This window comes from Anas acuta, chromosome 7 (genome assembly GCF_963932015.1).
Source record: "Anas acuta chromosome 7, bAnaAcu1.1, whole genome shotgun sequence".
Classification (NCBI taxonomy): domain Eukaryota; kingdom Metazoa; phylum Chordata; class Aves; order Anseriformes; family Anatidae; genus Anas; species Anas acuta.
The window spans coordinates 5083428-5103129 of NC_088985.1; the positions used below are offsets into that span (position 1 = coordinate 5083428).

The 19702-nt window shown below is 44.5% G+C and overlaps 1 protein-coding gene across 3 annotated transcripts; it reads right to left on the reverse strand.

Annotated features, from left to right (window-relative positions):
- Window positions 1-278: 278 nt before the first annotated feature.
- STOX1 (storkhead box 1) lies at window positions 279-17819 on the reverse strand. 3 transcript variants are annotated; one of them, XM_068688879.1, is made up of 4 exons: window positions 17680-17819; window positions 6043-6195; window positions 1952-4244; window positions 279-854 (listed from the first exon to the last, which is right to left on the reverse strand). In XM_068688879.1, exons 2-4 carry the CDS (start codon window positions 6173-6175, stop codon window positions 815-817), a joined length of 2466 nt encoding a protein of 821 aa, XP_068544980.1. In that variant the 5' UTR covers window positions 6176-6195; window positions 17680-17819; the 3' UTR covers window positions 279-814. The 3 variants fall into 3 exon arrangements, with proteins under 3 accessions (XP_068544980.1, XP_068544982.1, XP_068544979.1); XM_068688881.1 differs by lacking the exon at window positions 17680-17819 and adding an exon at window positions 10115-10392; XM_068688878.1 differs by lacking the exon at window positions 17680-17819 and adding an exon at window positions 7147-7401.
- Window positions 17820-19702: the final 1883 nt, after the last annotated feature.

Consider the following 19702-nt stretch of genomic DNA (forward strand, 5'->3'; position numbering starts at 1 on the left):
GGGGGAGCGAATTGCGTGAGAGGAAAAAAATAAAAAAATAAAAAACGCAGGGCGCCCAGCGGGTTAGAGGGGTTGTGACCCTCCCCGCAGGCAGGGATATTGCCTCAGAATGAATCTCCTAGGGGTTTACGGTCGGTAAAAGACCGCGCAGGCTGGAAGCAGCGCAGCCTGCCTTTAGCTACGGGAAGAAACACGAAGGAGCCTCAAAGACCGAGTCCTGTGCGCCACACAGAGCCACGCACAAGCGAGCCTAGCAGCACTGCCGTGATTTCTCCCCAAAACAGTGAGGAAGCCCCAGGATTCATGCAGAGTTTGTGGTAACAAGGTGCGTGCCCAGCTGGTTCCTTTGCGGCGTTTGCTGACAGGGGAGAGGGAGCCTGGAGCCTGCCCCTGGGTCTGGTTTTCCACACAAAAAGTAAAAATTAAATAAACACTTAGGAATTAGATCATCAAACATTCCTGCACAAGTGGTGTAGTCCTGTTAGCGCAACACATACCCTTTCCAGATTAACAAAGGGATCTGAGGGAAGTGCATCAGTCCTCACTTTTATTAGACACAGGGATGCAAAAACTAGAGATGAGAGCAGCAGAAATGTGCATTAGATCTCCACACTTCTAACAAACAGCTCTGATTTAGAGGCAGCCTCACACTGTGACCAGTCATAGCTACAGTATGGTTGCATTGTTACAAAGAAAAAAGTTTACATAGCTCATTAAAAAACTAATCAAACATTCATGACCACAGTTAGCTGAAGCAAGGAATTTTTTGGTGACTGTCCTCCCACTCTGTCCTCCTTTTAGCATTGTTATTCTTTTAGAATTTGGCAGGAAGCTTCATCTTCTTTTCAGTCCATCTAAAACAACAGAATTATTAGATGTCAGACCTCATACTCTAAAAATAACCTGAATTGGCTTTGCTTCTGGTGCCTCAGGTGGCATCGATACAATCAGAATGACCCTTTAAACACTTTTTGCTGAAGAACAAACAAGAGGCTTCAAGTGTCCATGTCCAAATAACACATCAAAATTCTGCCTGAGAGAGTGTACAGCCAAAAAGCTGCTTAAGAAGGGAGAGAAAAAAAAAAACACTTGAGCAGAATTTCCTTAAAAATGGTAGTATGTGATTTATTCCTTTGTGTACAAGTTTCTCAAGGTGACAGTAAATCTCTAATGAGAACTTGGGTGGTTTAATTGTACTTAAATACCAGTCATTTAAGGTCTTAAGAACATACGATGCTATTAAACATCGATATGATTTTTTTTCCTCACAGCTTTTCATTTGATGTTCCTGTCTCTTTAGTTAACAGTTTTGTAAGTCTACCCACATGCAACTATGTGAAATATTGTTTCATACTGGTTTGTTTTATTAATAAATTTTCAAAAATCCACCTGAAAAAGTTACCTACTTATGAAGAGAAGAGAAACCTCTAGGTCAGGTGATGGTCACATTCTCCATTCTGTTGTGAGCAATTCTGATGATACTTTGTACTTTAAATTATGATTGAACACCTTTATAAAACACTTTTTATTCTTTGTCTACAAGTGGGAGAACTATGGCAACATTGTTAATATTACATGGTAAGATCAATGCAAGCTGAGCAACATTGTTAACAGGACCATATTGAGTTTATTCATCACCATGTTTCATAACATTTCTGCACTTATCTACATCTCCTTGTGCAAAGCAGAGCTCATAATAATGTCTTGTCTCATGAAAGCAAAATATAAACTGCAGCATTTGTATAGCGGACATAGGGAGAAAGTTCACATAAAAAGACATGGTAGAACTCTGCATTTTGAGTATTTCTGGGTCATAACACTTAAGTTTTTAAACATAATAACGATTTTGTCGTTGTGGAGAGGGATCTATGGTATACAGCAACCGGTCTACCTAAAGCTGATTGTTAATTTGAAGCTAGAACAGCTAACACAGTCGCATGTGTTTTCTTACCTTGGCGAGTCAATTCCACTGTCTCCTGTTATGCTGTGGTTTTCTGTCCCCTCTGTGTGATTCTGTCCTGATAGCACAGTACCCGCGTTCTTAAAAACCAGACCTTTCTTTCCCGGGGGATTTCTCGTTTCTTTGGTTTGTGGGCCCAAAGCACGGCACGCCACTGCTTCTCCTGTCTCACAGGGGGAGTCCAGCAAAGAGTCAGCCTCGTTGGTGCTGCAGAAATCAGCTACAGCTGAAGCCTTCACACGTTCAGTAAGGCCACTTTCAGCTTCCTTTCCGTGAACTGTCGGAAGAACCTGACTGCACAAACAGCTTTCTGCTGTAAAGTCTGGGTTTTGATGCTTTTTTGAGCCATCAAGTGATTCTGCAAAGCCAGCACACCCGTTAAATCCCTGGTGTCCAGAATCAGGTTTATTTACAGTTGTGTTGTATTGCGTTGAACAAATATTAACCTGGGAGTTTGTTAGAGCTGGCCCCATCTCTTGCACAGCTTTGTTCCAGTCCCTTGTACCTGGAGATGCACAGCCAGGAACCAAGTGCCATGGTTCATTGCTTTCAGAATTGTCACCCAGATGCAGCAAACTACCGGTGTCACAAGCTTTCTGGTACGGAAGATGGCCCTTACCAGTAAATCCTTCACTTTCCACCTTCAGCGATCCAGGATGGCTGGCACACTCATATTTAAATATAAGGTCATTCTTTTTATCAGTCTTCTGTCTGTGTTTCACACCAAATTCCTCTACCCGGCTAACATTGGTTGTACAACGTGAAAGACTGACATTCTGAAACTCCTTTGCTGTTTGATCCAGTAACTCACATACAGCGGCGGCTTTGTACCTGCAGTGCTTGGCTTTCGGATGTAGTGAATGCTTCGCTGCTTCTTTGCACATACCGTTATCCCCAGCGTAGGAGTGAGGGGATTTTTGGATATCCCCACGATTCATTTTGACTGTTCCACTGTGGATGTCTTCAGAAGTAACGCTCTCCACCAAGCATTTACTGTTACCGTCTGTTCGCAAAGTGCTGCTTTGTGGATAACTACGGCTTTCACTTAAACTGTCCAGCTTTACTTGGAGGGAGGACCTATTATCCCATAGTAATTTGCTTTGCCTAGCATTGTCAGCCTGCATTTCAGCAACTGGTTGTTCAGCTTCATATGCAAAGGCTTTTGAGGAGTCCAAGAAACGGGGCCTTTGCGAGCCCCTCTCCTGCTTTGGAGTCCTGGGCTTCAGCTGACTGTTAGCACGAGCTCTGTACCCTTTGGCATAAACGTTGTGTCTCCATGAGAGACCCTGAAAAGGGTTCTGGATCTGTTTTTTATATATGATGTGGGATTCCTCCGCTACATCCAGTGGCTGGTGGGTCATGGTAGGCAGTGAAATGTTCTCTTCCAGTTTCTGGTTTGGGGATGTTAGCTCAGGCATGGGAGATTTCCTGTTGCTTCTGCTAATTTGCTTCTCTCTGTCTGATTTGGTTTTCCTGCTGTGTTTTGCTGTTCTAATTTGTGTCTTTGGAACACACTCCTTTGAAAGATGCTTTTGCCTGAGGGTTAACGCTTCAGCAGAGATACCTTTACTGATACTTCTTTTCCTCTCCTCAACTTTTTGCATTAATTTTGTGTGCTTAATCAAATTATCAACTGTGAGGGTGGGGTTAATACGCTTGATGATTTCATGTTCAATATCACGTGGCATATTATCCAAGTTGTCTTCATCTCGGACTGGCCACTCCTTGGGAGGAAACTGGGCTGAAAAGGTAGAGAACTCCTTCTTCTGTTTCTCTTTTTTGGAAGTACTTCTCCAGAAAAGGCCAAGGCCAAATTTTTTGCATTTCAGTTTCTCTTTGACTGACGTCAGGGATTTGATGGTGTCCCAGGAGTGGTTTTCAGCAGAGGCAGAGATAACTTGAGTTTGAACTGAAGGCTTCAACTCACTGCGGCCTTTCTTAGCTCCTCCGTTAGCTTCATGGTTCATTAGTTGCCGATATCTTCGGTCACTGAGCATATTCTGGTCAGGGAAACAATGGCAGGATCTGTAACGGGATATGGTAGGAATGTTTTCTTTCACTGGGTCTGCACAGCTCTCAGCATTTACAAGGCAACTGATGGAAGACAAGGAGCAGCAACTGTCCTCCAGCAGGACTCTTTTATTGCCTTCTGGGGCATCATTTGCAACGAAGTAGGTGTTGGGAGTGACAATGAAGTATCCTTCTCCTGTGTGATAGATTTTCCTTTCTTTAATTAGAGCGCCAAGGATATTGTATAAGATTTGGTGGGAGGGAACTGCAATGCCTACAACAGAGATAGTACAGATATTTCAAATCAAAAATAAGTTTTCAAATAAAATGGAAACTGGTTGAAGAAAAACTTGCATGTAACAGACCTGGAAACAACTCAACACAAAATACCCGGTGTATTTAGCTTGCGGGATTCAGAATCAGTTTGCAACCGAAACGCGAATGGGAAACACTCAATTTCGACATGAAAATGCCTGGTACCACAGGACAAAGAGCGGGATTTATTTATTTTTTAATACATCACCAGCAATTGTGCTTTCACCCAGCCACATCCCTGTAGGGCTCCCCGCAGGGCAGGGACAGCCCCAGCTCCGCAGCCAGCAGCCGGTGCCGATCCTTGCGTGTCCCTTCCAGCTCGGATATTCCGTGCTCAGCCCTGAGCCGGGGACAGCTGAAGCAGCCAGGAGAGGGCAGCACACAAACGCCATCCCGCCGAGGGGGCTGCAGGCCTGCCAGCGGCGTAAGGACCAGCAAAACCCTTTTAACTCTCTCAAGACCATTCCTCGCTGATGAGGGAAGCTCGCCCCTGAGGAATAAGGCAAAGACAGCGGCGTTTCTGGTGGTCACGGTATTCTCTTTTGAATAAGCAAGGATGTCCCTATGCATCTGTCAGGATATGATTTTTGTGAGACCTTCTGCCAGGTAGGAGCCAAGCCATGTGTTGTTCAAAGCATTTGCCTCTAGGCAGGTTATTTAAGAGCAGCTTTCATTCCTCTTTCTCAAGCTTCTGGTACAGTTTGGTCATATTACAAGCACTGCCAAAATTTACCTCACTGAGACTGGTCTCAGCTGCTGGTTTTCCCTCAGGTGTCACATCATTAGTCTGGTGACACCTGACCAGCCACCCCAGATGCTGCTCATCTCCTACCCACAGGAAGAAAGACTTCCAGCAAGGTACAAACATAGCAAGAAAAATGTTCTCTCCCTCTACAGACTTGGGGAGTACGGCTTCTGGCTGAGCTGAAAACGCTACCTCGTGGCGTCTCAGTGCACATGTGGACTGCATCACATTCCTGGCAGCTTTTGGAGCCAGTTTATGGGGTTGCATTAAAAAATTTTCCCAGTAGTGAAAATGCTTACCAGATCAACCTGTAACATTTGCAGAGCTATAAGACTGCAAAGAATCAAACGAGGAAGCTCAGTATGAAACCAGGGAACCTCCTGCAAAGGGCTATAAGGAGCCTTTACGGAGACACAGGCACACGCACCCCTTCAATACTGCAGATTTAAGGGACGTTTTTCATATTAAAAGAAACTGCAGCATTTAAGAGAAGAGAATCATCAGAAGAGCTCATTAAAGCTCATTTGGTGTAATTAATTTGCTTTCAGGAATTTGACCAACAATCCTGATTCTGTGGGCAGCTCCATTTCAGGTACCAGCCACCAGGTGTAGCTCCCCTACTGTAGGCCCCTTTGCCATCAAAATCAAACGTGTTCCTGGCTCTTAAAGGAGGATTCAAAGCCTTACTGATCTGGCGGTCTCTGCTTTATGCTTTTCTAGATCTGGCATCTCAATCCCTCACCTGTTCTTTCCAACCCTTGAGAAAGGGCATGCTCTCAATGTCCTAACGACCCCAGTTTATTAAAATCTGTAAAAAGGATCATCGTCAAATCAATGTTAGGGATGCTCACAGGCTGATAAGGACGCCATACATATTTGTGCACTCTCCCAGTTGCCTGGTGGTTTGTAATCTTCCACATAGTCAGTTTTACTTGTGCACATTCATTGATAACTTGCCCCATATCATGATGGTGCAGTCACTTTTAAAAGGAAGAGGAAACGAACATTTTACCTGGATAACTTTTCACTAACTGCTCCACCAAAGTTTTCTGTGTGACCAGCATTTGATCTGCATTCATGTCTGATATGGCACGGCAGATTTCTTCTGCCAGAGGAAGAGACTGTGGCAGTGAGCAAGGATTCATGAGAACAGGGAGCACATCACCTGGAGTCCAGAAGGAAGGAAAAAGGCAAAGAAAAAGTTGTTTGAATGGCACAGTGCTTCATTTTTCTGTTAGCCACGATTATATGGTGTTACTTCAAAGCAAGCATCTTACCCTCAACTACTTTTATTTCACTAACTACTCATCAGTATTTCTCAGAGAACACAAATGTCTCTAAATACTCAGTGTGTTTTTGTAATGAAGGCAACAGAAGGCCACCTTAGGCACATCAGTTTGTTTGGTATTAAATTCCAGCTTAAACCTCCATTTAGCTCAGTAAACAGGGAGATCACAGAATCACAGAATTTCTAGGTTGGAAGAGACCTCAAGATCATCGAGTCCAACCAAATGGATGAGAGAGAGAATTAAATCTGATGACTGTTTACAAACAAAACCATGCAGAACCTGTATTTCTCTGAGTAGCTAGTGGAAAAGGTCAGCATCCAACATTCTAAGCACAAAATCTTTTCACCAGATCAGAATACAGAAGAAAAAAGACCAGCAACAGGCCCTAACACACACATTGGAACAGAAATGGTAAATTTTCCATTTTTAGACTGGGCTCTAGAACTAGAGATTATCTACTGGACTGTACAGAGAACAAAAATGCTTGCTATGACTGACAAACCGGTTACAATCATAATTTGTACTTCTTCACCACTGCACACGTTTTTTAGGCTACATCACCTGGTCACGTCTCCTGGTCAGAGACAACAACGCTGTCCCCGCTTTGCATGGCAAGAGCCAAGCCCTGCTCCCCCAGCAGCGCTGCAGCCCCAGCCCAGCCCCTGCCCAGCAGAGCACAGCGCACCCCCTGCCAGCAGCTCAACAGTTGGAGTTTTCATTTCCCTCCCTCTCACAAGGACAGGATACTGCGCTTGGAATGATGTAGGAAAATCTGAAGTAAAGACTTTTCCTGAAAGCTGGTGACAAAGAATGAAGCAGGGACTTACCTGAGGTCTGTGCATACATTAAGACTATGACTGTGTACACCCCAGACAAAACCAGGCGTTTTTCTATTCTTCAGGTAGACCCACGATCTGTTCTCACTACCTGGTGGTGTTTCTTGTTCTCTCCCGTGGTCTGTGTTGCAGAAAGCCCCTGGGTTTGCTCAGCTGCCAGCTCATTACTTCACCAGGCAAAAGCTAGAGTTAAATGCTAACAGCAATTCTCCCACTGGTGAGAATTGACAGCTTCGATTAAGCAATGTTCAGATTTAACTAAACTGCAGTTGGGGAGTCTGTTGGGCGACTCTGCAACCTGATATTTATCCTTTTGGCAGAAAACTAGAACACAAACATTCCTCTGAGTAAATGAATTAAGCAACAGCACTTGGAAAAGCTTAAATCGCTCTTGACCTTTGTTTTACAACTGCAGTTAGGCTCAACAAAAAGCTCTCAGAGAAAAATCCTGGCACCCAGTTTCCCCAGTGACGTTGCTAGGACACTCCTTGCAGGTGCAGGAAGCATTGCAAGGTTTCTTTTTGTATGGGAAAAGACTGTCAGCAGTGAGTAATAACTCTTGTGAACACTTTGCTGGCTCAGCTCTCTGCTGTAGGCACGCAGAGCTGCAGCCAGTTTTACCATTTGTTCCTGTAGAGTACCAAACTGCTAGGGAATAAAACACGAAATGTAATGGAAATGTATTAATGATCTTTATGAATATTAATTACCATGCCATCATTGTCCACATCTGTGTCACAGCCTCAAATCCCAGGTCTCTTCCAAGGGGAAGCCCTTTCAGGATAATATTTAAAACAAAGTAGTAAACAAAAGCCAGCTTGATAGTAAAGGGAAGAAACATAGTACGCTTAGTTGCTTTATAGTTTTTATAAGGACTTGCTTACAGTGACATGCAAGGTACCTGTCAGCCCTCAAGGAACTCAGGGTAAGCCTCTCGGTGGTTTAAATACAGCACAGTTCCCGTTGCACGCTCCGCAGCTCTTACAGAATCACGTTTACCAGTCCCCAGCAAGGCACTTAGCCAGTAGTCACGTATTATTGTCCCTCAGTTTGGTTTACCATCCTATTCAAATGCTGCTTATTACCTGGACACCCGAAACCCAAGAACACCCTTTTAGAGCACATATCAATCGCAGGGTGGGCAATCACCTGTAACACGAGCACTGGTGCACAGGAAGAGCCTCCAAACTCAGGGTACAGGAAAGTCTCCGGGTATTCTTGACCTGCACAAAGCGATTTTTTTGTTCCATGCCTGTAACGTGAGCTTTACCACTTTTCACTGGGTTGTTTAACCAGAAAAATGTGTACAGTGCAAGTTTTTTCTAGGTAAAAACAGGCTAGTCCTGAGAAAGCGAACAGAGGTGCATTTTATTGCATGAGAGCTCGATTTACTTCTTAAAAGCTGGGTTAAAGAATTTACATAGCAATAAAAGGTTAACGATAACTGATTAGTTCTGGAGAAAAATAAATGCCAATCAGCAATAATCTCCACTACATGATTCCACTTACATCTGCTGAGACACAACACCTGGAAATTACATCTAATAGCCAGAAAAGTCTATCTAGGACTCTATAATTGAGCATAAAATCCCACTGATCCTGTGCCTCTTTGCATGAGAGCCCTAACCTGTTTGATTCGCTTCACTTTCTGCAGAAATGCCAGAGGAAAACTATAAGCAAGTACAGTTCTGCTACAACTCCAAGGCTTCTGCTTTTCTGTAGACTGAAGCGCATCCCGGTCACATTTTATGGCAGTTTATAATTAAAAACTAGGAAAAGTTTTAAAGAGGAAAAAAGTTAAAAGGAACATAGAAAGTTTGGGAACTTTTGTAAAATCTCTTTTTGAACATTTATGGAGATTTTAACCCTTACTAAAGGAGAGCATTTCTACGTAGATTCCAAAGACAGAGTTAGGAATCTTAGCTCGCTTTCAGTTACAAGCACATAACCAGGAAGCTCCATTTTGGCATAACCATTGTGTACTAGACCCTCTGTTCAGAAACATCTCTTTACTGATGCGAAGAGCAAATAGTTCAACTCCATTAAAAACTGTCAACTCTTGCAACATGTTTAATCTGTTACTGAAACAAGCAGAAGCTCTGAAGAACATCTTTCTGTTTATTTTGTACAACTCCCTGAGAGAAACAAAATGACTGTCAGCTCAGGTCACTGACACTTCGTCAGCTGGAGCTGCAGGAGCAGCTGCACACACTTCAAAGCATCAGGGTTCCGCAACCACTGCAAGGACACTCCCAGATCACAACAATTAGGCAATGTCCTCCACTTAGAGCCAGGGGCTGATGTTTACAGATGGAGGATGAGGCCATGCCACAAAAAGAGCACTTCTGGGTGTTGAAGATGAGCAGGCAAGTTGTCCAGTGCTTGAAGATGTGTTTCACCCAAAACAGCTGTCAAAGCAGCCACCTCACAAACCACATAAACACATCTGCCTCTGGGTCACCCTCGCTGTTTGCAGCCTAACTGGCAGAGAAACTGGCATTGGATATATCCAGCACAGCTGATAGCAAGGAGGGTCATCGTTAACCATTTCAGCATCCAATGTCTGGCATACAAGGCAAATTGATTCAAAAGTTGCATTGCAAGGAGGTAAAAATAATATAAAACAAAAAGGTCCCTGGTAAGCTGCAAAACCGTGCAAGTAGCCATGGAGGCAAGCAGTAGCAGAAGAACAGCCAAGTCACTGGCAATGCCTCTGGCTCCTGTAATTGTCTGCAGGTGCTGCCAGCCAGAGCTACAGGATTTTGACACAAGCACATCTTTTCCACTGGGCCTGGTCCAAAAAGTCCCTTCTCAACCCTGGCATTTCTCCAGTGAAACCGCTCAGCTTTTTCCTTGCTCCCAGCCCTGCCCTCTCTTCTGTGGTAAATCTCAGCCCGTCCAACTAGCTCTTTAATGTCAAAATCTCTGGTCTAAGAAGTGTTGCTGGTTAGGTACTTACCCGTAGAGCAAAGGAGGCTGTAAAAACATCATCGTGCTGTTGTGCATTCCTGCCTCTTTTCACCGAAAGGTCAGCTCAAACTGCTGCTGTATTCCCAAGTCTGACTCCTGTGCTGGGAAATGTGCCGTCGCACAAAAGGCACTCACAAAAAGTGTACAGCTTAAGGCAACAGGCATGGGAGTAAAATGTAACTATGAGCATGTCTCCCTACCCTAGGTGGAACAAAATTCACTCCTTTGCACGGCCCCTGGCTTCAGCTCACATTTACCCCAGCCAAGGAAAGTCCCACACTGGTCTTTTAGACTAACAGCATGCACAGAGCTCTTCAAAAGAGAACACAGCCCCCTGCAGAGGGTTCCAGCAAACCATGAATCAGGGGACAAAACAGCTATTGCGTCCCACTCGCTCCCAGGCAACCCTTGGCCTAATCCCACCCACAGCACAAAAAGCTGCCAGAGAGCTTGGTGCTGTTGTAGCAGCCCTCGGAGCAGGGCCACTTGCTGTCAGGGAGGGCAGGAGCCACCAGCACACACACAGGTGGAAGGAAGCAGCTCTCAGATCCTGTTTCAGGCCATATCCCACTGCAGGGACTGTTGTCATTCAGCTGAGAACAAAGCTTTGATGGTACACGAGCAATTCGCACCTGTCTGAGAAGCCCATGGTGTTGAAGGATGCACGCAGCCACTTTTAGCTTCCTCTCTCCTTAAAAAGAAACACAATTTTAAAGACAAACCCCATGCGAAAGACTATGCTTCTGCACCAGGGCTGCAATTCTGTGAAAACTGGGTTGCAATTTATGGCCCAAAGGAAAAGGAAAGCAGCACGTTTGCCATCACAGAAGGTCTCTGAGGAGTTGTTTGGTCAGTGCAGAACTAACAGCAGTAGTTTGCATCTCAGGATACTGGCCCAGAGTTCCCAAACCTTTCCCCATGGCTTTGGGGCTATTAAACTCCCCTTCCATACTTCAATTCATCTAAATTTCAACCAAAAGGAAGTGGTAAATGGCAAACAGAGCAACTGAGCACCTTCACTCTGTTACAGAAGCCTCAGTAAATACCTTTTTCAAGAGCCAGTTGTGGAGAAGCTGTGCTGTGAAGGCTGCTGGGTCACACAGAGCAAGGTGAAGCCTCCCACAGAAGTTACAAAGATGTGCAGGTGCCTGTGGGATACTGAAGATGTAGAACAGTTAATGGGGGAAAGTAAACGATGCTGTCCATGAAGTACCTAAGCAAGTGTACGTTAGGGCAGGCTAGCTTTATTGCAATATTTTTTGGGGGGAACAAGGAAAATATTTAATAACATTAGCATAATTCTCAACCTTAGAAACTCAACATATAGCTGGCCATAGAGCACAAAGGAGAAATCCAGCATAAGGGTGGAAGGGGGTACTAAAAGGCAACATTTAAAACCTCATTTGGGAGTGGTTCATTTGTTTTAGAAAAGCAGAATAAAAATTCACAGAGGCTCAGTTTATTTCAGTTTAAAAACAAAACCAAAAACAGCATTTTGGCTTTCGAACAGACTGAGGTTGCTAACCAAACAGCAGTCGTGCCACTGCCCGGGAAGCTTTCTGCTTCGGTACAAATCGGGCTGCTCGCAGGGAAGCTGTGAGCTGCCAGCAAACGGACCATGGCTTGCCACTGATGCATCAGTGCAAGATAAAACATACTAGGAAAAAAAATGGTTTATATCATGGAGTATTTCCAAGGGTTTCACAGTATTCTCACCAACGTGGGCAGTTCTACATACCAAGCTCTCTGTTAGCAGTAAACACTGCGTGAGTCACAGCAGTGATGCACAGCACTGGCATCTTTGTTTTAGCTCTCCCAGGAGTGTTTTTATAAAATACAGTAAGGAATTGGCAGAGAGTGGCTCTGGGTGGATGTTGTTTTGGCAATGCAGACACCTACATCTCTCTAACCTAAAAGTTAAAAAAATAATAAGAAGAAAAGCCTCTTGCGAGTATCACAGCAGTTTTATTGGGCTAAAGAAAACCATGCTGCCGTCATCCTGGTTTAGGAGGACCTGCCAGCAGCCCCTCAAGAAGAAGACAGAGCCAAGCTCTGTGCAGCTGTGCGTGGTGTGAAGATGAAGGACAACAGGCATCAGCTGGAACGAGAGAGGTTCAGCCTGGCTATAAGGTGTTGCAGGAAGCACGGCCGAAAGCACGACAGATACCACTAGAGTCAGATCATGCTCCATTTTATTGCCCGAATAGCCTAACTTTTATAGTGAACTTAACAGGGGCGGATAATGTCTCACACAAGATTATTGGTCAAAAGCACTCAGACAAACAACTACAAGAAAACAACCCCACCTGCAAGAAAACAACCCCTTGTGATTAGCAGTCACATAGACCTTGTCTGTGAAGCCAGCTACTGGTAACAATATTTTTCTAAATTCCTCAGGTGGGCGATGTGGGAACACTGTCATGGGAACTTCTCATAGTTGCCCTGGTAGCTTGGTTTGCTCAGCTGCAGCAAGCCATGGGATCTTTGCTGTTTCAAAAAATCCCTCAACAATAAGGAAACCCTTTTTACCCTTCAGGACAGCCCGGCAGTGGAGCAGGTTGCCCAGAGAAGTTGTGCAGTCTCCAGTCCTGGGGAGTTTCCAAGATGTGACCGGACAAAGCCCTGAGCAACCTGGTCCGACCCCACAGCTGTCCCTGCTTCGAGCAGGAGGTGGGATAGGCTCCCAGGAACGAGGTAACAGTCCAGCATCCAGCTTAACTGGGCACTGGTGCCTGTGCCTCCCACAGTGGCTCTCATCACCCACTTTGACCACCCTGTTTTCTGTAACCCAATGCAACAGCACTTTTGACCTCTGCTAGCTGTGTGAAGTTTTCTTAGGTTACACCAGGTTAAAGAAAAAAGGGGATGGTTACCCTTATATCACGTCAAGGAGGCCATGCAAAACAGCATCTGAATGGAAAACCGATTGGATTTCTTCTCAACCTTCAAAGAGCCACTGTTTTCGTAACCTTTCCTTTGTCACTACCAAACTCTGTCTGTATGGGCTTGTTGTTAGAGTTGGTGCTCTCTGGTGGTGAAGCAGACACATGTTGAGGCAAGAAGGCAGTACAGAAAAGCTAAACTAACCTTAAAATGAAGTCTGATTTTGAAACCATATCAATATCTATATCAGACTAATAAATGCTGTTTATTTTATTAACTGTGTGATATTAAAATAACAGCAAATGAGCTCTTCAAATACCCTCATCGTCATTAATGAAGTTAAAATCTGCTGTTGAGGATTCAAAGTGTGAGAATGCAAAAAGACAGCTCAGCATAGCTCAGTCTGTTCTTGAATTTTGCTTTCTCACTCAAAAGACAAATAAGTTCATTCTGCTGAAAACTTCTAGCACTGAGAAATACACAGCACATATGAAGTTCTGCACAACTGATCTTATTAGAGGTGATGTTTAGAAAAAAAAACAGAGGCAATTGAAATGAATGGAGTTTACTAGATGTAAAAAATACGCTCCTGTTCAGCAGTACTTGTTAAATGGTGCAACAAGAGACCACTCAGTGAAACAGTGGAAAAATATGCACACGCATGTTTTTGCAGATAACACCTTACAGGAATTCAACCTGAGCAGATGTGGTAAATCCATCAGGATTTTGAAGAGTGTTGCAGTGCCTTGCTGCTGGGAGTCCCAGCAGTAGTTCAAATATCGCAGTTAGGTTCAGTGCAAAACACCGAGGAAAGTCTTTTGTAATAGAGGGTTGATAACTTACTAAGGACATGGAAAAGCGTGAAACAGTCAGAGGTGTCACCTCATTTCAAGTCAGTGGTAAGGGCTCAAAGCCAGCTACAATTAGGTGCTAAACGTTGCTAAATAATGTGAGATCTACACTGGAAGGATTGATTCAGTAAGCCAAAGATAGCAAAAATAAATAAAAAGTTGTCCTTTTTCAAAAAGTACAAATGTTTTCTTCCTTTTTTTTTTTTTTTTTATCCCAAAGATGTATTGGGCAGTCACCACTGGAACAACTGCAATAACCAGGAGAACCCGATTACAACAGAACATACAAGTTAGTAAGTTCTGAATCAGAGACCTTACTGAAACTAACTGGAAATAAAAGTTAAAAACGCAACTAAACCGCTCATGTTCTAACAGCCTATATGCAGCAGTGCAAAATAAAACATTTCTGTTCATCCACTCTTCGTCAAGCCTGAAGAAAATAAAAAAGGAACAAACTTTAAAAGAACCCTGAGAAGTCCAATGTGAACCATGACCACATACTGAGAGTTACACTTCACTGCCAACTGCATTGAAGGACAAAACTATTCTGCTTTGACTTGCAAACCTACATCCCACTGGTGAGGCAGGATGAAAGTCCCTGGAAGAAAGGGGCTCCAGAAGAGAGGAATCCCAAACTGCACATCCCAGCCTCTTGCAGAGCCACTGTCCTCACCAAGACCAGGTGTTCCCATGGCAAAACAGCATCTGCTGCTCACACAGACACGATTTCAGCTGTAGTTTCATTAGACTCTGCAGCAGGGTGATGCTGACACTGACAGGAATTGCTGTGAACAAATTCAAGGTACTGAAGTGAAAATAAAGAGAGACAATCTTTGTTCTCTTTTGTGCTTTTCAGCTATTTCTGATTGCTTCACTTCTCCCTCAGTTCTGGGGAGTATTTGCAGGGGAAGGAGGAGATGTGAGGAGCTGTGCTATCAGCTAACTCCATCAAGTTCACAAACAACTGGGCGAGGACCTGTTTTATGTTCTTATCTCATTCCAGTTCTCTCAATACCTGCAGCAAAAATGGACAAACCTTAGCACTTGACAGAGAAGCGCACTGTCCTTTCAGTGGCAGCATTCAGTAGGATGTTCTCCGGGTGTCCCCAGGAAGGCCCCGGGCTGCATTCTGCAGGCCAGCCCCAGCCTCAGCCCACCTGGGAAGCAGCAGGGTTGGTTTTAGCTCTCCTAGGGAGTAACTCGCAGCCCTGCGGGGGAGATGCTGGACCAGCAGCAATTTCAGGCCTCGGAAGCTTAAACAAATGAAAAACTGAATTTTCTATTGTTTGCCTCTACCTGACGGGAACCACAGAAGGGGAACCAGGCAGCTCAGCACACGGCAGACCTCTGGGGAGACAGACACGAGCTGGTTACGACCAAGGCGAAGCAAGCAGCTCCAGCAATGCGTCCTCCTGGGCTGACCCCCCAGCTTCTCTCTTCATACACCCTGGAGCGATGCTCCTCAAGCCGCGCTGTGCCAGCTGGATCCCAGCTCATCCCCGTCCTGCTCCTCTCCAGCACCCTGGGGCTGCCCAGGACAGGGGCAGGTGGAGCGCTTTGCCCCTCATTTGGTTAACAACAGACTGAACAAGCACCGGAGATGGGCCCTCAGGGGTGTTAGAATTGCCACCCAAGCCGCTCAGCTATCAGATCGGGAGGACAAGGGGGTTAAAACCAGCCCCCCTGCTTAACCCTCTGAGGGAGGGTTGAATTGCCATGATTTTCCCTCCACCTGCCGAGGGGGAGAATATAACAGCTGCCCCCCAGCCCTGGGAGTAGTGTGCACACCAGAGCCTGGCTCCAGGGCACAGGGGGAGAAAGAAAGCTGTTTGGGATTTATCTAGGAACAAATACAGCAGAGCGGTTTGCCATTCCTGATAAGCTTTTGGGACTGGAGTTTCTCCTTATTTGCTAAATCTTCCAGTGGCTGACATCAGAGGACCAGAGGAACAGCACAGAGTCTTCTGGTGACCAGCAGTAGCCAGGAAGGTTCCTTGCAATAAGCAGTGAGGAGGCCTCCTGAATGCTCGGGACTTGAAAAATAGAGTGCATCGGGGCCTGGAGCATGGCAAGACCCTCACACTAATTCCTAAGGATAATTCTTCACTGAAACTTGACTTGGCAAAATTACCACTGCAGTGCTGTGTGCCCCTTGCTTCTCGTTTACTGTTCAATGAGCAATGGATTGTGGATTAAAGAGGAAAAGAAAGAGAAAGAGAGAAACACCTTAAACCCGTTGGCTGATTTTCCTCATGAGTCTGAGAACTCAGTCCTGGCCCTTTTAGTGTACCGTGGACATAGATAAAGATATTGCAACCAGGTATCTGTGAAAGCTCTTCAAACACTAATGTAGTTTGCAGACACTGCTATTGCTACACGCTGCAGTAAAGGATGTTTCCTAAGAACCACCTCGGACATTTCTTGTTCCCTACATCCCAGCCACAAGTCGTGGAGCACGAGAAACCCACGTGCCTTGAATTCCACTTTACTGCAAATAACAGCTTGGGAGCAGGTAGATTAAAACAAGCAATCTATATAAAATAAAGACTGCTAACGTGATACCAATAGCTTCATTTTTCAATATTGTCAACTCCTTTAAGAAACAAAACCAAGAAAGCTTTGTCCCTTGGGTTTTAGTTGTCTAACTTGTCACTTGTTTTCCTGGAACAAAACACATACAAGGAATGGGAGAAGAGCCTTTCAGTGCAGAACATGGTCATTATCACGAAGGAAGGAAGAAAAGACACAGTACATCACTTTTCACCAGAAAATTATGTAAATAAAGACACTAAAATTACAAATTGGTTTCAGAAGAGAGGAAGGGAAGGAAGGAATCCCTTCAACATCAAATGTTTGAAAAAGAGAAATTCACAAAGAAGCTTCTTCAAAGGCATTTGATAAAAGAAACAGTAAGAGAACACCAACTTGTTAGAACCCCCTTTGGGCATTACTGCAGTGAGAGATAAAACGTTAGGGGAAGTTGTGTAATTCATTTGCTGAAATAATTTTCATTTGGATTCAGCCAGCCACCCTGTGCGTGAGAAAAGAGGTTACTGGGAAGCAAAAGGATGAAAAACCAAATGAATCGAGGTCTCTACATCATTTTCAGGAGACTGGCAAGTAACATATCAACAGTCACAGGTGATGCAAAACTACAGCAAGAGGGAATAATCCCCAACATATTTAGAAGTGTGATGTCTTTTTAGATGGAGGCCAGAAAGTAAAACACTGCTCTTGCTTATAATGCCCTACCGGGGTTAACAGCGAAGAGGGCAGCAGGCTACTCACGACCAGGACAGACAAACCTCTCGCTGGAGCAGGTGCAGAAGGTCAGCAGAGTGCCCAGAGAAACAAGACTGCATGGAGAGACTGAAGAGTCAGAGAACAGGGCTGAGGCAGAAAAGAGCTCTTCTCTGCAGACTATTGAAAGCAGTGTAAGTATCAGGAAAAGGGAGAAAAAATAAATCTATGTGATTTAAGCTAAAGCCACTGTTAAGAGAAGCATAAACAGGTTGAGCTGGCCAAGGACAACACAGGCTAGGCATCACATATTTTCACATTAAAATTTTTGAAAGAGGTCATTCTTAAGTCTTCCAAAAGGTGACAAAGGCTTTGAGAAAGAATTCAGAACTGCTGTTTCACTTGGACTGCTGCTTCTCTTCAACACAAAGCTTCTGTTACCTAATCAGATCCAGCTCTGCCTGAGGTAACATGTACTGCTAACTTTAAAATTCATCCCCTGACACAGCGGATTACCGAGCTGCCCTCAGGGAAGCATAACAATAAACCTCTCAGAAACGACAGCTGTGAAAATTCCTACCTTTGGAAATCCAACTAAACCAGGATTCGTTTGCACTTCAAGTACCCAGTAGTTACTATGGGGCTGAACAGCTACAAGCCTTCATTTCAGCATCTTCTGCTTGGGCTTTGCCACATTTCTGGTTTGGCTGCTGATGTTTCTAATCCTTTAGTTTGGGGCAAGTGGTTCAGATCAACAGGGTAAAGCAGGCACCTGAGCTGACATGAAGCAAGAACTAGGCTGCCCGTTCATCACTTACCGGTGTTTCTTGGTAATTACAACTTGCTACCTCCTATAATCACCTTCAGCAGAGAACACTCCTAATTAACCACAACAAAACCACATGGAAAGCTGCAAAATCTACAGCAGCTTCACTGGCCAAACCAATGGCTCAAGGAGGAGCTGTGAGGCAGCGTTCGGTACCAAGAGCAGAAATGTAGTTAACACAACTGCAACATTTCAGAGAATAATTCAGTGGCACTGATTCAAAGATCAAAGCCAAAATTCCTTTAAGTGGTATATTCTTTATTGCAGCGCTGGATGCACGGGGGATCTCTCCACCTATCGTGCATACCCAAAGCAGAAAGCAGTCTTGAATTTCTACAATCAATCTATCAATATTCTACAAGCGCCTATACATATTCATAACCTATCCCCGCCTTCCCTTGCTTCTCATGCTAATTAGCCTTTTGGCACCTTGCGCCTGCATAGAGCCTCCCAAGAATTGTGGGCAGGGGTCTTTGGGAGGAAGACCCCGAGTCTTCCTCACAGTGTACTTTTCACTTTTGGTCAGGAATCTGCTGAGTTGGCATGTTTCTTAATTGCAAGAGCTGGTTGTTGCTAATTCTTCCATTTGTTGTATCTTTATAATGAATTCCAATGTCCAGTTTTGAGATTTATAGTCCTTACATTTGTTTCTCTGTCCGTCTGCCGCTTCCTTATCATGAGTTCCAGTGTCTTGTTTTGAGATATACAGTCCTTGTCTGGGGATTGTCCTTGCCTCCCCAGTGCCTCCTTTATCAGCATCCGTGCAGTAAGAGCACTCAGTAACCCAGCAGCTGTATTTTCATGTATATTCAAAGCCCTTGATTGCAGCCTGGCCTCATTAGACGGGAAAGGTTACTAGCATAATTAATTGAATATGGGCTAATTGCAGGTACTAAATAGCAATGATGAATAAATACAATTTTCACCAGTATGATCTTAAAAATACACTTTTTCCCCCCAGATAGCTTTGCCATTGTTCCTACTGCCAGATGTAACAGCATGTTCTCTGTGTATCCCCTGAATGCTAATAGATTAAACAGAAGGGGGAACGGAGACAGTTTCTGCTGCAATATGCTATCTTCTGCAAAACTCTTACCTAAATTTTTCCTGTGAATAATTACATACTTAAGGTAGCAACCTGAATGTGCCCAGGTCTGATTTCTTCTTAGATCTTCCATCAATTACACTTTTCCCTATTTTTAGAAAAGCTTTCATAAACCCCTTTGGAGCTTCTTCTTGGTCAGCATTTCCAGAGGAATGAAGACTAAAAGCAGCTGCTGAGATCAGAGCATCGCCTCCACATGAGGTAACAAAATGCCTTCCCCTCCAGGCAGCCATTGCCCCACCGAGCTGTGGGGCCCCACAGTGCTGGGCACCCTCCACCTTTACCTGCCTCAGTGGCAGCACGCTCTGTAGCATTTTTCCACATAAATCTTTGTGCTGATTCACTCCATAACATCCAGCTGCAGTATTTTTTTTTTCTAGGCATCATTCTCTGTCTGAAAATGTTCATGGTGAATGGAACCGAATGAGTCTTCCACTGGTTATGAATGCACTTTCCAGCCGATAAGAGTACCGCTCTCTGGCCAGTCCCCTCCTCCAAAAACACCACTAGCTGCAACAAAACACCTAAACCAGCCTGGTCCTATCACATTTTCCCTAAACGTTGATTGCCCATGTGCACAACTGCAGTGCAACAACTCACCAGGTCACCACCAAGTGTGCTTCAAAGCAGAGCTCTGGCAGGTGAGACATGGTTTGCCCCGGTGTCCGTAGC